This window comes from Podarcis muralis, chromosome 5 (genome assembly GCF_964188315.1).
Source record: "Podarcis muralis chromosome 5, rPodMur119.hap1.1, whole genome shotgun sequence".
In the NCBI taxonomy this organism is placed as follows: Eukaryota; Metazoa; Chordata; class Lepidosauria; order Squamata; family Lacertidae; genus Podarcis; species Podarcis muralis.
Window position 1 is genome coordinate 86,477,458 of NC_135659.1, and position 16,988 is coordinate 86,494,445.

Consider the following 16,988-nt stretch of genomic DNA (forward strand, 5'->3'; position numbering starts at 1 on the left):
TAAGTTGCCAAACCATAGTTCATCATTTCATCTGAGCCCATGTTAGGTGCATTGAGAAACCATGGTTTATGGCAAGTTCCCAGCATCCGTGTACACAATAAAAGGCATGTGTTGAAGATTTCATACTGTTTGCTCCATGTGAAGTGGCACTAACACTGCACCATGATTCTGGAATAGCTCAGGGTGAGCAACTTTTTAATGTCCAGTGCTCAAAAATCCTAGCTTTGCATATTTTGTAGAACACATAGTATAGCCTCATGAATAAGATAAACTGCCTTGTCCACAAAACATAAATCATAAAGCTTGGATAGACCAGAAGGGCATCGGGTCTAGCTGTCTGTCCCAAGACAATATCTTCCACACATCAGTTTCCTCCACAAATTAAACCACATGCTTGAGAGAGCCGCACACCACAGAGGAAGACTTGCTGCCAGATTCAGGTTGGAGTTTGTTGGGTGGGGGGAGTTAAAAGCAACAGTAATGTGGTGGTCTGAATGGCCTAACCCTGGGGCATATCGTTCGATTGCTCCTTCCTGCAGTGTAAGCAAAACAGACCACCAACTTCTCCTTGCCTAAAAGATGTTTAAGAATAGGAGCAGTGTGTGAGCTCTCGGAATTCAACAGAACCTGAACACACTTAACCAGTACAAGTGATGGCCACTTTTATTGTCCCTTCCTTTCGTTTTTCAGATGAAATCTTTTCTCTTTTTAAAATCAGGAACTGCAGTGAAATATTACTGCCAACTAGAAACCAACAGCTGTAATGCTATATATGTAACACTAGATAGTTATTCTGTTTTGCCTTGTTCAACGTGTTTATTCGCAAACAAGAATTAACTGTTTAAAATTGTGTTCCAAAAATGCTAATCTCAGGAGTTAGAGGAGGTGACTGACATGGGATTGTTTATGGTAGGGGTGGAAATTGGCTGACTCACAAGGATTTCGATTTTTAAGTGAACCAAAAGAGCCCGTTCTCCAGTTTTAGTTGTTTGGTTTTAGCTCAATACCTACTAAGAAAGAGATTGGCACATTTATTCAAGAAAATGCTTTGGCAGGGAATAAATGAGTAATAGACAGGTGTGAATCTCCCCCTCCCCCCCAGTACAATTCTATATATGTCTACTCAGAAGTAAGTCCTGTTAAGTTCAAGAGTAAGCAGATATTGGATTGCACTGTAAGTGGCCCTGATTTTGAAGCAGGTTGTAATTTAATTTTTTTAAAAAAAACACCATAAAGTTTAGAAATAATAAACTCACCCTCTGCTGGAAAAGGCAGACTGTTTGGAGCCAAATTTGAGAAATGAGAGAGAAAATTCTCAGGATCCATTGCCCTTCAGGCAGATTCAGACTTCCCTTTCTCATGCGGTCCTTCCCTTTCTCATGTGGAGACCTTCCATCACATGAAAGTAGTTAATAATTAACGTGAAATGTTTGTATTTTAGGGTTAGTTTTCCTTAACCACTTAAGTCCCGTGTTTTTGGATTCAGCAGCAATAATGTTCTGGATGACATAATTAAAAATAGCTTGTGTTTTTCTGGATTTTGTTGTTGTTGTTGTTCAGACAGCCTTTTAAGGCAGTGAAACCAGTCTTTTTAAATGAGATCTGTAGATAAAGCATTGCTGTTGATTATAAATAGTCTTGGTATGGCTTTAACCTCTAGGCTGCTAGCAGAGTACAGTGAACAATGTGAAAAAATCTTGTGCTTTTCTTTTTTTAACTCTCTGGTTGCTGAAACTTTCCACTTGATGACAGGCATGTGAGAGGAGTGTAAGGATTTTTTGCCTACCAGGGAGGAGTGAAGAAATAATGAATCAGGCTGAGGAATCTGGCTTTGTGCCTTCCTCCCAATCTAAATAATTTCACTTCTTTCGTCATCTTAATGTGTGAAGGCTTTTGTGTTTCATTTAAGTGGTTGGTTTGGAAGCTTAAATAATGAATTGAGAGCTGCGGGACACGTGGAGTGGGGGAAAAGAAATTTTAAATGGTCTCTGTGCAGAATTCTGTAGCTTTGTTCTAATTCTCAGTTTTAACTAAAGCTGTTCTAATAATAATAATAATAATAATAATTAATATGGGTAGACATTTGGATGCAACCAGGAGGAGCCATGCACATACGGAAATGGGTTTCTATGTGCATATTCCTAGCTGCCTAGAAAAGCACATATGCAATTAGGTGGGAGAGGGGTGCCCATTCTCCCCAGTTCAGCTGTTAGGGCCATGCACTGAGCCCTGTTCTAAAATCAGAAATTGTTCCTATAAAGTGTCTGGGGGGCAGCAAGGTTTCAATTTAATACCCTACCATTCCTGCTTCATTAAACACTTGATCATTGTGATTTTTTGGAAGAGTGCTTCATTCACACAGTGAGATTGAGCCTTTCAGGAATACTCGGTTATTTTAGAGCAGTGCTATTGTGCACGTGTAACACTGAAATTTTGATTAATATTTTTTTTTTAAAAAAGGAGACTGCAGAATTATTTCCACAAAAGCTAAAAACAACTAACATTCTAAAGTAGTTATTTATCATGAATTCCAAAGATATAAAGTATGGTTTAGGCTCTTGCCTACAGAAGCTTTTGCTACAATAAACCAGTTAAATCACCATCAACCATCACCAGCCATTTTAGTGCATAATCTAGCCTTCACCAACCTGTTGCCCTCCAGATGTTTTAGACTGCAACTTCCATCATCCCCATGCAGCACACGAGACTGATGGGAGTTGTAGGCCAAAATGACTGGAGGTCAGCAGGCTGGCAAAATGCCGGTGTGACAATTACATAGCTGGCAGAGCAGCATCCAGCAAAGATTTTTTATGACAATTCCACCCATAGTGACAGACTATCTACGGAACAGAGCTATGCCTCCATCCCCTTTAAAAACAAATATGGCTGCTTGTAGAGCCATAGGAGTTCCAGGAAGTGCCGTCAAAGAAGGTGGCAATGTTTTGGGTGGTGACGACCGGCGACTGTTTGCAGTAGTTGTTGTTGTTGTTGGTTTTTTAAAATGAAGCTTAAATAGCCATATAAGTACAATAAAATGTGTACGTTCCTGATGGTGCACAAAAAAGTTCTCTGTTGTGGGCTTAGCCCAAGCAGACATGCCGTATGTCAAAATGCTTAAGGCAATAAAACAGGAAACTGCCACTTTCTGCCCAGCTTTTCCTAAGCCCTATCAACTGCAGTGTGTGTGTGTGTGTGTGTGTGTGTGTGTGTTTAAAAAAAATCCTGCTCTTAATATGTGATCTTATTCATATATAAGTATTTGCTTTCTTTTGTCTCCTTGCTGTACATCCCTTGTTATGCCCACCTGTAAACACTTCAGAAAAATATTTGGGTTGTATCCAAAGTAGTGCTATGTGAATGTTCCATCAGTGGAAGGCTTTCTTGCTAGCACAGCACTTTGCTCCCCCCTCTGTGCACGCCTTAAATCTGTTCTAGAGTTTTCCCCAACCCTCTGGAGTAGATTTGGGGAGGGCACAGGAAATGTGCAGGGGGAGGGAGGAGGATGTTTTGTTTTGTGAGTGTAAATCCTTGTCCTAATGGAACGAATGAATTGGATACCATCTCCTGAGTCTTAAGATGCATTTCTTTTGATGAGTACTGGAATGTGTGATGAGACGTTATCCATTTTCCTTCCCCATTAATTTTAAAGATATTTCTTCATCATGACTGGAACTGGACAGTTCTACGTTCTAAATGTGTTGTTCTATCTTTGAAGAGTTGCTGGCCTGCATAGATTGTATTCTGTATTTATGGCCCTGCTACGCAAGACATTAACTTTTAGGGCAGCACAATTAAAGAGAAGAGATTTGAGCCATAACTGCAACAGTTGGTTGGTTGGTTGGTTGGTTGGCTGACTGCAAGTCACTATGGGTTGCCCTGGGCAACATAAAACAACCAACAGGTTTAATAAATAATAAAAGAATATAGCAACACCATCTGCAGAACCGAATTAGATAACATTGTGCCTCTCAAACAGCAGGAAAATCCCCTAGCTGCAACAAAGCTGCAATAGCAAATATCTGAGTCTGCTAGTGGGCTCCCTTCTGTGGTAAGGGGGCAGGTGGGGCAGCCTTTTTTCAACTGGTGGAATGAGCTTCCCTCTGAGATGCACCTTGCACCATCTTTGCATGTTTTTTGAACCACTGGTCAAAGAAACAATTCTTGCCTAGGTCTTGGGTTGAGCAGGCACTTTCCTTTCTGCGTTGTTCTGTGCTGCTGCTTTTTGTTTTCGGTTCGCTTTCTGGTTTTTATTTTATAGTTGTTTTAGTGGTTATATTTTTATCACTCATCCTGGAGCCATTTGGTGAATGGCGGACTGTAAGTACATACAGTATGGCACGTTTTCTGCCACATAGGAAGTTGCATTATTTAAGGCCAGTCAATTTGCCCATCTAGCACAGCATGGTCTATCTATCCTGACATCCTCAGGATGTGGTGATAGCCACCAGTTTAGATGGCTTTAAAAGGGATCTGGACAAATTCATGGAAGATCATTCTATCACAGCCTGATACTGAGGATTCCAGAAACAGGTGATGACCTAACCTTCCTGAAATTGGCTGTAATGCAGCCAGAGGTTGTTGACCTTACAGGGTGAACTACTGACCTTCTAGAGACTAGCTAGAAACTGTTGTCTTATACAGCTATTCCTGTTGGAGCAGGAAGGCTCATGGGGGCCCAGTTGATACCATTACGCTCCAGAGCTACTCTGTACTTCTACTCTTCTTCACAGGAGAGTGGAAACTGATTGCCTCTGTGAGTAGGGAAGATGGGTGAGAGCACTAGGAAGTGATGGTGTCTGCTGCATCTTCCCCAAGGTTAGATGGAACCTACCCTCACCCCCTGCAAAAGAACCTCACCTTTTAGCACATGAAATATCACACACAGACACAGACACACAGACACAGACACACAGACACACAGACACACACACACACACACACACACACACACACACACACACACACAACAACCAATGACAATCCCACTTCTTTCAACTCCCTCAGACTGGGCAGACCAGTTTCATCCCTTCCCACTTTACAGGCAGATATGTTAGAATGGCTTTACACACAGTGCAGCCCAACTATTCATCAAATACAAGCCCATTCCAAAGAATAGAAGGAGGACAGCCTTTCTACATTGCATAATAGAACAACAGCCGCATTTATATGGTTGATTAACCTTCTTATTCCAGAATACAGGGATTATATTATTTCTTACAGGATAAGTAGGAGAGGTACTAAAATGTTGTCAGAGTGAGTTTGTTTTCCTCTTTCTGTCCCTTTTTTCCTTTGTTTTATGCCTTCTTAGGTTTTAGATTTTGAGTGGGGGCAGGGGCTATGTTGTTTTTATTGGTTTGTAAGCCACTCTGAGAGCTTTTCTGGCTAAAGACCGGGGTATAGCTGTTTTGAAGAAGTAAATAATTTAGACTCATGTTCTGTGAGTCTGCTACTCACAGTGTGTCAGCCTCTTTATTTATAAATGAAAACAAAAATTAGAAAAACACAGTAACTCTCCAGTCCTCTTTCTTCCAAAGAAAACTTTCCCTGTGAAAGTTGCCCTGAACTCCCTTCAACTCCAGGAAGGAGAAACAGCACAACTACACAAAAACCATGAATTGTTGAAAAGCCTCTTGTTTCCTGAACATTCTTTTGCAACATCCTTGTTTATGTTGGCACAACAATGGTTTTCGCTGCCTATTCCAAGGATTAGTCTTCAATAGTGGAGTAATAACCTATAGACTTTATTGCTCTTAAAAATAATTATTTAAAGCCTTCTTTATAGTTATGGTTACATTACTCCAACCTGTCCCAGTTAACTACATTAATGCTTGAAAAAGGCTTAATGTTTAGGAAAAATCTGTTAGGGCATGCACAGTGAGGAGGAGGGGAAATAATCCAGTGCTTCCAATCCAAGCATGAACCACTATTCCTGTATGCAAACTAATGCTAAACCATGGTTTATGACACTGTGATTTATTAAATCATTGCTCAGTGTTGCGTGTGTACATGGCCCAGCAGCATAACTGTTTGGTTTGTTTCTTGCCAGCAAACCATGATCTGAATCCATAGTTTGTTGTTGGTTTATGAACCTTGGTTTGTTTTAACTGTGGCTTGGTGTCATGTGTAAACCCAATACCCTTCCTTAACCATTGTTTGCTTGACCCCACCCCAGATGCTCTGCAACATATATATGATTGGGCATGGTGCAGAACAAGAATGGATGTTGGTTGTTCAGATGCTTCTCACTCTATTTATTTCACTAAATAAAGGTTAAATAAATATTGTTCCTGTTTCGTGGGTGCTGTTGCCCCGAACCGCCTGCTGGATCCTAAATAAGAGAATGAGAAATGTAGTGGGGTTTCCTGTAGGGTAGTACGACAAATACAGAAAGTTCTAACTTTAAATGCTTAAATGCCTGTGGTCTAATTCAAGTCTGAACAGTGTACTGGTACCAGGCCACATAGAAATATCCACAATTATATATTGACCTTTCTCTTTACAAACACTAATGATACACTTTAAAAATAAAATAAAATTGCACTTCTCAGAATTTTCATAAGAGCATCTGGGCTGTCTCTAAAATCAAATTGGTTATCACTTGTGTAGCTGACCTCCACAATAGTATTTAGGAATGAACGTTCCCCCAAGATCAGGCAGATTATTGTCCTGCAACCCCCTTCCTTCTCACAGGCTTTTCCTTACAGCTTCCTTTGTCCCTGTCTTTTGTTACACCAATATTTGAAACCTACATCATTTAAAACAGGATTCTCAGGCTTCTGTGTAATTCCAAGAGAACTGAACTGCTTCACAGGTTCTCTCAGAGAAGCCAAAACAGGATGAAATCACACGTGCAATTTGACTTGACGACTGCAACATTAACGGCGTTCTTGTATGTGTAAAACGTCAAAGGAGTTAACATGTGACCTCAAACTACCTCTTTCAGTGGCAGCAGTTGTCTGTTGAGAAATCATGGAATAAGCAGATGTGTGAGTCAGCCCTGAGAGTGACTTAAAACCTGTTGCAATGTATAGTGCAGCAGCCTTGGAACGCTTTTATTGCCTCTCTCCTGCGACACTCTGCAGTTTACCGTATTTTTTGCTCTATAAGACTCACCTTTTCACTCCTAAAAAGTAAGGGGAAATGTGTGTGCGTCTTATGAAGCGAATGCAGGCTGCGCAGCTATCCCAGAAGCCAGAACAGCAAGAGCTATACCAGAAGCCAGAAACAGCTGTTCTGGCTTCTGGGATTCAGAATTTTTTTCTTCTTGTTTTCCTCCTCCAAAAGCTAGGTGCGTCTTGTGGTCTGGTGCGTCTTATAGAGTGAAAAATACGGTAGTTAGCGTCACACTCAGAAAACTCCTGACAGTACCTATACGTGGGTCCTGTTTCTGCATAGGGTAGAATGCCAAAAACGGTAGCCAGAAAATCCCAAGAACTGCAGGAGTCCCTTTCAGTGGCCAAGGGACCAGGGCACCTGGGAGGCGTCTCCTAGGAATAACAGCATCAAGGCAAGAGGAGTCCAACCTGGGCTTGTCTATCACCTAGAATAGGAGCCACGGCAGGGGGCTCACTTCCCCACTTTCAGTCTGAAAGAATGCTCCAATCTAACAACCTGTTGCTGTGAGGCTGAAGAAGCAAGGGGAAGGACCCTCTAGTCCCATCCATCAGCCAAGGGAACAGGCGTCCGCAGCTACTATTCAGGAAAAAAGAACATTAGCAAGGGAAGATCCATCTTGGGGCCAACTGGATTTCAGTTCCCACTTATCTTATAGCTGTTCCCCTAGAGCAGTGGTTCCCAGTTAGGGGTCTGGGGACCCCTGGGGGTCCGCAAAACACTCAGGAGGTCTGTGGCCCCATCCCTTGCCTCCCCCCCCCCCAATTTTTTGTCATTTTTGCATGGTAATGCCACAAATTTTATGGTCTGTTTTAGCACTGTGTGGTTTTTCAATATATTGGCCAAAATTGGTTTTGAAATCACACAGTGATAACAATTTTGACGTAACTACCATAGAGTAATCAAAATTTTCAAAAGTAGGAGTTCCGTGACTTGGATTTTGAAAAATAGGGGGTCCTCAGTAATTAGCTAATTGGGAACCACTGCCCTAGACTTAAATAACTGATTTTTCTCCTCCAGCCTTCCTCTCCACTTCCCTTCCCTTGTTTGTATTTGTAAGCTTGGTGACAGTGCCTTATAGCTTTTCCTTTTTTAATTTATGTGTGGTGATTTTTGAGATGAGAACTGTTTGGAAACGAGGATGAAAATATGGTAATCAGTAAAAGTTTCAAAGCTCTTAACTTAATCTGGGGGAGAGGCTGAAATTCAGGAACTGAAACTCATAGATTGGGGCAGTGGGGCAGAGTTGGGGAAATGGTGTGGGAAATTCCCGCCCAACGATCTAGCCTTTTCTTGAAACTGCCCATGTGCTTTCAGATTGCATTTCCTGTTGCCAGTTGTCCTAGAAGCGTATCTTAGAAGCAAATCAGAATCTTACACATCGCAGGTTTCATTCTGTGATGCACTGTTGTATATTACTAGTCATACATATCTGTATATTCCTGCATTACATACAAGATCCTGAGGTGTATAGGTCCCTAAGGAGGCACCCTCAAGATTCTGTCATCCTTTGACTGTTGACCGTGATGGATGAGAGCATTGTTGCATTGGAGCCCAACAACATCTGGAAGCACATGGGTACCCCTGCCTTTGGGGTCTTTTTAAGCATGGCATCATTGGGTGGTATTCAGTGAAATAGTTACAGTGGTGCCTCGAGTTACATACGCTTCAGGTTACAGACTCCACTCACCCAGAAATAGTACCTCGGGTTAAGAACTTTGCTTCAGGATGAGAACAGAAATCGTGCTCCGGCGGTGCGGCGGCAGCAGGAGGCCCCATTAGCTAAAGTGGTGCTTCAGGTTAAGAACAGTTTCAGGTTAAGGACGGACCCCCGGAACAAATTAAGTACTTAACCCGAGGTACCGCTGTACTGGCACACAATTAGTCTTCCTCACTCTCCTCCCCCCATGCATCCCCTGAATCACCTCAGATCTGTTCCAGAGGAAGTCCCAGAATAGTTTTAGGAGGGTTGCAAGCAGGGAGAAGCACAGAGAAGTCCCGTTCCACAAGGAGAGACCCATGTGCTAATGGAACGTAAGCCTTAGTGCTACATTGAATACAATACATCATCATCATCATCACCACCATCACTACTGCTGCTACTACTACTGCTATTATTACTACTATTATTTCTGGCATTGGTGCCATGAGTATCTTGCTCATTTTATCTTTATGGTGTTCTACATTTCTGGGAGCATTCTCAAAGACAAGACTTCATCTGTGTTCAGTCACGGATCATACTTTTGATAGTAAGTGATAGAAAAGTAGACATTATGGCACTCTAGAACACTCTGTTCAGAGTCCAATTACATCACACTTTTTAACAGCTCTAGTTGTTATATTTCTTTTACATAGCAAACTCATGCAGTGGACAGGTGCAGGGACCTATCTATTTTTGCCGATGTGTCTGTGCAAGGTGCTGTATAAATCATATTATTAGGCATTGGTCCTGGGTGAGTGATATTGCCGAAGCGGCTACAAAATTGCTCCAGATAATTAAATGTATGATAGGATCTCTGTGACTGTTAACAGATCTTTGTATTCTGGCAATGAGTTTACAACACAAGCATAGAATTTCAACCATCTTGGCTCTCAATTTTTAAAAAGGAAATCTTAAAGGAAATCATGACCAAAGCACTCTCTGATGAAGGCTCGTAGCGTAAGTGTGGCTGTTGGTCTCAACTTCCAGTGACCATGAGACTTGGGGACCCTCCCCAGTTCCCAGCCTCTGCTGCCAGTGTGTGTCCAGTCTACTTGCCCTGTTCCCCCCGGTCACATTTCCCTTCTTGACCTGTGCACTCACAACATTTGCAGAACAAATAATACAAAGAAAATACATACACAAGTGTACCAAATTGGAACACATTGTTCCGACAGCAGAGTGTGGATTTATTTTGGTGCAGTATACACCCAGACTACTAAAAGAGATACAATCTCATGCTCAACGTGTCCCTAGGCTCTATTCGCTCTAAGCAAGTAACACAGGATTTATCTGAAGACCCTGTAACTGCCCTGTACATTGAACATCACCTCCGAAGGGTCAGAAAATGCATTATGACAGCAGAGTAACAGCCGATCAAGTAAAGCAAGTACACTTACCCCGCAAAATGTAGAGTGAAAGCACAGAGACAGGCTTGTTCTGCAACCACACCAAGACCTTCTCACTTAAAATCTAACTTTGAAACTGCTGCCTCTCTGGAAACATGCAAATGACTTAAATGTGCTTTCAGTGCCTTCGAGCTTCAGGACTGTATTTCAATGGCTTCCTGTTTCGTAATTGCTAGGAAAGCTAGAAAACAACAACTGGAAAACCAAACTATAAAGCTGAATGCACCCACCATTAAAAGATACTTGATCTCCCTCTCTCCTCTCTCCCTCTCTCATTTTTTCATCCGTTGGCATCACCTATCCACGGATGTGTGCTGGCTTCCTGTCATTATGAGAAAAACATTGCTGTTCTTTGTGGGTATGCTTGCAGATGCTATGAGGATTTTGTGTCTAAATGAGATAGTAGATAGCAAGAGACAGGTGCAAATAGCAAAGAAGCCTGCAGCAAACCTGTGCTGTTGATCCCCTTTCAGTTCTGAGAAGGTCAGCAACTTTTGAAATTCCCTTTCCTGGAGGGAAAGCCCAGCGTTTTGTTATTTTATTTTATAATATAATCCAAATCCAGACTTCAGGTGGGCTGCTTTCACCTCTCAGTGGCATCACCAGTTGTGCATCTCCTATCTACCCAGTTCTCCACTCTTCCCACAGTCTCTTCCATGCTTTCTCCCTACTGGTTTTTGTGCCTGGAACATTTTTCCAATTCCGCCTGTCAACAGTTGTCCCGTATTGTGTATGTTTTATGCTTAACAACAACAACAACATCCTCTGTCCCAGTTTGTAGTGTATGGACCAGTATTCGTGTGGTTTTGCCTTACTAATTGTATGCCAAGGTTAGTGAAACTGAGAAAGGGCAACAAAACGGAGAGCTAAAGGCTACAACAAATTGAGATCCTATTAATGATTCAGCAGAACTGGCAGTCGGAGGAAAAAGAGCTCTGGATGCATGTGTTTTGGAAATGTAACTCTTCCCTTAGTGCTGGGACACAGGAGTATGCAAAAGCTTCAATTAGTAGTGATTTAAGTTGCAACCTTCAGGAGGGGGGAACCCCCCCCATTGAACTCAGTTGCACTTTCTTCTCAGGTGATATGCATAAGAGTGTGCTGTTAATTTACATCTCAGTTCATTGAATATGTTGCCATCATTTGTAACTCTCAGTTCATCCTGATGAATCATGCGCCTGTGCTTGTCTCAGATGACCTTCGGCTTGCATGCAGGAGATCCCAGGTTTGATCCCTGGCACCTCCAGTTTTTAAGAAAGAAGAAAAGTAAAGGGGAAAGGATCAAGTAACGGGTAATGGGCAAGGCCTCTGCCAGAGACTTTGTAGAACCCCTTCCAGCCAATAGGGCAGCACTGGCTAAAGCCGCTAGCTGGTCATAATTGTCTGGATGACAATAAGGCAGTTTCCATTGTTCCTGCGCCTTTTCCCCATGAAGCTCCAAACCTAGGAGGCGTGAGCCTTTACCTCCACCTATTCCCACCCTCCAAATATTTAAATTATGTAATAACAAAAGATAGATTCTTCCCAAAAAAAACCAACCCCAACCCTTTTTTTGCGAATTTGCAAAATTCAAGCTACTTTTTTTTGCAGCATTCCAAGTAGCTGTACTGAAGCGTTGTCCTCAAGTCACCAGCAGTCCTAGGAAGTGGCCCCACATCCCCAGCTGCTGAGATTTTTGCAAGGCGTTAGTGCTTGGAGACTCTCAGTTCAATTCCGGAGCCATAAGGATTAGAAAAGATTGAAAACCTGAGCTGCCTGCAATGTGTCGATTCTGTATAACTACCTAGTGTGTTTCAAATAAATATGCATTATTATAACACAAAGCAACATCAGCCTGTCCCTACCTGGTACCTTGAAGTTATTGTTGTGTTCCAGCTGCCTTCAGCCTCTCAGCCCCAGGCAGAATAGCTGTTGGTCAGGAATTACTGGACTTGTAATTCAAGACACCTGAAGAGTACCAGAGTGATGAAGGCTGAACTAAATGCATCTTTGGTCAGAGGGGGGCAGGATGTGGTTCCTATGCATATCTGTTTATTAGCAGTGTATGTCTCCTTGGTTTTAAAGCCCTGAGTCAGTGCTGTTTGGGGCAACTTTTCATAGGGCTAAGGCTTTTCCTTTTTTTAATGCTGCTGCTGCTGTAAGTAAGACTCTGCTTTCTTTCCCTGCTGCTCGGGGAATTGTTGTGTACAAGATCAAAATATATTGGTATAGATCTGTAATCTTGTAGACTTTGCTATAAATAGCTGCCAGACAAGTCAGATTAGCTGTTGGCAAACAATAATTCTATCCGGTATTGTGGCTCCTTAAGCTCTGGCTGCTATGAAATGCCATGAAAAATTCATGGGTGAGGATGCTGTTAATTATGGGATGGACACCTGGCTTCTCTGCGATTTTATTCCAATTTCACTAGCATAACAGTCCGTTGACTTGTATGTTGTTTTATTGGTTCTTTTTAGATACGCATAGTTCTTGTATTCAAATGTGTATGTCTCATGGCTGGACAGATCTTATTCTGATTCTGACAAGGCAAGACTGTTGGGGGCTTTCCCCCTTAGAAATATATTAATTACACATTTTTTATCGTGGATGTTTAGAACAAAATGCAAACAATAAAATTCTGATATTCTCCCCACCTTTGCGGCACAATGTCGCTACACCTAGATACTTCTCTTTCTTTGCTCTGAATTTACGGAGAAAGGTGAACTATTAAATTATTGTGTTGTTGTGTTTTTGCAATTGCATTTTGCTTCTCCTTGAACAAAGTACCATTTTCCGCTTTTCAATATTCACCTTGTAAAAATTGCTAGACCTTACGGTGTAGAATTCCAGTTGAGAAGCTGTACCGCATCATGGACAGAATCAGGCCTGGGAAGACCTGGGTTCAAATCCTGGGTTGGCCAGCTAGATGGTCTCAGCCAAGTCATGTTTTCTTTTCTTAAGGTTCTAGTAAAGATAAAGAGATATTAACAAATATAATGACATCATTAAATACACCAGTAAAATGGCTATTTCCTAACCTCCCCAGCCATGTTTTCTCAGGATAGAACGCGGTGTCCTCTTTTGACTACTCTGAATTCAGTAAAGGAAGGGTAGGACAGAATGTAATGAACTAAATAGTTTTGAGCCAAGAGTAGCTAATCTTTTTTGCCCAAGGGCAACAATCGCCCTTAGCCCAACCTTCCAGGGGCTGCATGCCAGCAGGGAGTGTGGTCACCATGCAGTATCTCGCAGACACAGAGGCATCACCACCCTCAGCTGAACGGAGGGGATATAAGCCTCTTTCCACCCTAGCCCGTGTCTCCTCTATTTCCTTTTTGCTACTGCCATCAAAGCGCTGTGATTTTGGAGCTCAGAAAAATTGCTCAGTGGATCAGATCAGGCCCCTGAGCAGGAGGTTAGCCCACCCTGCTTTATGCCGTATAAAATCACGGGGGTGGGGGTGGGGGTGGGTGGGAGGATAAAATCCATGCTGAGTTCATGGAACGCACGGCCCCAATCCAGAGGGAGCAAATCAGTCACATTTGCATCCTTTTGCAATCAGTAGCACAATTTGGTTGCAACTTATTTATTTCTCATTAATTTCAAAGTGACAGCAGTTGGCTAAACTACTAACTTGCTTTTGGAGTGGGGCCTGTGGATTGAGTCCAGATTAAGCTAGTTGCCCTAGAAATCAATGGTGCTTCAGTTTATTGTGACTAATTTTTCAGATTGATTTTGTTGTGGCCCAGAATGTGGTTAATCCTGTCTGGATCCAATCCTGTATGTACTTTGGCAAGTACCTTGATTGTTTACAAACTGATCACTTAGACAGTGGAATGGACTCCCTCAGGAGGTGATGGGCTCTCCTTCATTGGAGGTTTTTAAATAGAGATTGGATGGCCGTCTGTCATGGATGCTTTAGTTGAGATTCCTGCATTTCAGGGGGTTGGACTAGATGGCCCACGGGGTACCCTCAAACTCTACAATTCTATGATTCTATGAAATAAAGAATTAAGCAATCCTCTCAGTCAAGACACAGGCTTATTGCAAAAATGGCAGAGAGGATAAAAATCTGACTAGGGGGAAGGAAGCAGAATATGCATGTTTGAATTGTAATTTAATTTTGTAGCGAAACAAAACACTCCTAATGTGGATGATGTAGCTTGTGCCCTCCCTTTTTTATGTACATTCAACACATTACATTGCCCGTATGTGGTCATAAAAAATATAAAGCCTTGTTAAACCTTTTTTCTCTTTCCTCATGAAAGTGTGGAGCCTCTTTTCAAGACGATGACGTGATTGTACTTAACGGTACAAAAGAGGATGTAGAAGTGCTGAAGAAAAGAATGGAGGAGAGAAGGCTTAAGAGTAAATTGGGGAAGGTAAGAACTTTGTGCATTTTCTGATGTATTTGCATGTGCATTTATGGGATACTTCAGGAACAGAGTTTATTACAAACAGCTTTTTCAAAACCTTCTCCATGGTGGCAGGGGGTCAGTCTCCTGTTAAAGTGCCCAAAGCCCCCAGCATAAAACTGTAGGTGCAGCTCATTGAATCCCAGCAAATATTTTTATCAAGTACAGCTTGTTGTTTTTCAATTTCAGCCCTCGTTAGTAATTTTTAATTAGATCAGAGATAAGTAATTTCTTTGGCCTTGCCACTAATTTAATCCAGCTCTTCTTTCACATGGAAATAGTTCTTCCTTCCTTCCACAAATGCCGTCATCAAAATAAATAAACCCATTGGTTTTCCTTTTCAAATCAGTACCCAGTTGTTCCATTATCCAGCTGCTCTTAAGTAGAACTGTCACTCTTCCTTGACGTAGTTTACGTTTTACATTTTACCCCATCCACTTCTCACTGTTAGGGATAGGAAAGTGTAAAACCAATCAACATGGTCCAAGCTACATGATAACTACTCACACATTTGCACTGCATCCATTGATCCGGGGTGAAGTTCATTTAACCCCCTAATTCTAAACTTCGCAAGCATGTAGATGCACCAGTACGTACACACATTCTGCAATGTACAGAGTATCCCTTCATTTACTTAGATCCCTCCCCTCATGGCCTTAATGTTCCTCATTGTACTCATCAATATAACAACCACAGTTCTATCTTTACCTTCTGAGGGTGTTGCTGGTGTGCTAAAATAGCTTGCAACGAGAACTTCCTCTTGCAAGGGCCTCCTTTCCGTTTTGAATCTGGCTTCCTATTCAACATGATACTGTAGTAAATCAAACATGCCATTCTGCAAGCAGCGTTCATGTTTCAAACTAAAATTAGGGCAGAGCTTTTTTTCATGCTGAAGGCTTGATGCCAAATAAGCATATAACACTGCTAGGCATATCTGTGTTGGGATTAGGAAAGAGAAGCAAAGCAAAGCAGGGTTCCTTTATAGGTACAGCTGAGAGACCAGCAACATTTGGCAGGGACTTGTAGCAATCTTAAAGCTACCTGAGAGCCGCCTTTGAGGATAAAAATTATTTGAAAATATATCGTTCTCCTTCCCTAGTAGCATCTTCCTACCACGTGTACTTTAGTTGCAAGACTTTAGTTGCCTCTATAACTGCTGCGCAGGAAGGTCTGATACATTGCTGCCACCTCCAGGAAGACATGGGTAATCTGCAGAAAAGGGAATAGCTCAGTGGATTCAGTGCCTTTCTTGCAGCTAATAATGTATGCAGCAGATCTGTGCAAACTGGTGACCATCAGCTGCATATGGAACCCACTAAGTGCTTCATAGTGTCCTGCTTTTTCTGCCTGCCTCAGGCTGCACAAAGAAGGCAGTTATCTGCCACCTCCTAAGCCACAACATGGCTAGTGGTCTGCATCCAGCTTGGTGAGTCCGAAATTGAGCAGGCCTGATGCATTCTAACATTGTTTGGGGTGTCTTCACTTCAATCCCCTGTAATATTGCTGGGCCATCCAGCGCTAATTTTTATTGTGGCAATTTTTTTTATTGTCAACAACCCAATTCATCAAGTGAAAGGGCTCATTGTCTAACCATAATTAATGGTGGGTATAATTAATGTCTCTCTCTCTCTCTCTCCCTCTCATGTTCTTATGTAGGACTCGCTGTGCTTTTCCCATTCAAGGGGCTGCTTAGGTCCACACCTGCTTAGCTTTGGCAATGCTGCAGCCTCAGATGCTCCCAGACTATTAACTGTATCTCAAATAAGATTATTTTAAACAATATTAAAAGGGGACTTCAAACAGCTAGCCAGCTGAGATTTCCAAAGGAGACAGGCAGCCCCTATGGAGAAAGCCGTGCTCTAGTGTTGGGTTAATTTTAATTCTGTGGATAATGGAAGAAAGAACATATCTCTCCATCTCTCAAGGATGATTAGTTTCAAGGATCAGAGTCAGGCTATTTTTCAAAACATCTTGATCCTGCAGGCAGATAAGCATGGCCTTTCTCTTCAGGGATTATTCTGTCTCTCATACAGTTTGCTCCCTTTGCACCTTATAAGCCGTATATGCCCACTTTTAAGGGAGCACAAAGTGGGTACTGAATTGTGTGAGTGGATTGGATTGTTTAGCGATGTAATATGAAAAAAGCACTGAGTAACCTTATGGCAAAGTTGTGCTGATGGAACTGGTGGATTTGTTACCAAACACAGTTTGGGCTGTTGTCACTCATGTTTGTCTCCATTGCTTCCAGAAATCCAAGAAATCTAAGGCAGCAGAGACCATTGTGAAACCCGAAGCTGCTGAAGGTAAGGTTGTGTCCATGTGCTGATGCAACAAAGTGCTATTCCAGATTACTATTATTTTCAGTGCAGTAAC

The 16,988-nt window shown here is 42.1% G+C and overlaps 2 protein-coding genes across 3 annotated transcripts in view; one reads left to right on the forward strand and one right to left on the reverse strand.

Annotated features, from left to right (window-relative positions):
• LOC114599665 (putative beta-1,3-galactosyl-O-glycosyl-glycoprotein beta-1,6-N-acetylglucosaminyltransferase 7) overlaps positions 1–10,357 on the reverse strand; it is a 34,888-nt gene extending 24,531 nt beyond the window's left edge. Inside the window, exon 1 of one of the 2 annotated variants that reach the window (XM_028735261.2) lies at positions 10,213–10,357. The gene's annotated coding sequence lies outside the window, so the exon portion shown is untranslated. Of the gene's footprint in view, positions 1–1,256; positions 1,578–10,212 lie in introns of those variants that run through there. The other variant, XM_028735260.2, reaches the window with a different exon arrangement.
• RTF2 (replication termination factor 2) overlaps positions 1–16,988 on the forward strand; it is a 60,703-nt gene that overhangs the window by 39,030 nt on the left and 4,685 nt on the right. Inside the window, exons 6-7 of the mRNA XM_028735265.2 lie at positions 14,469–14,582; positions 16,864–16,918. Of these exons, the coding sequence (XP_028591098.2) occupies positions 14,469–14,582; positions 16,864–16,918 (169 nt within the window). The remainder of the gene's footprint in view (positions 1–14,468; positions 14,583–16,863; positions 16,919–16,988) is intronic.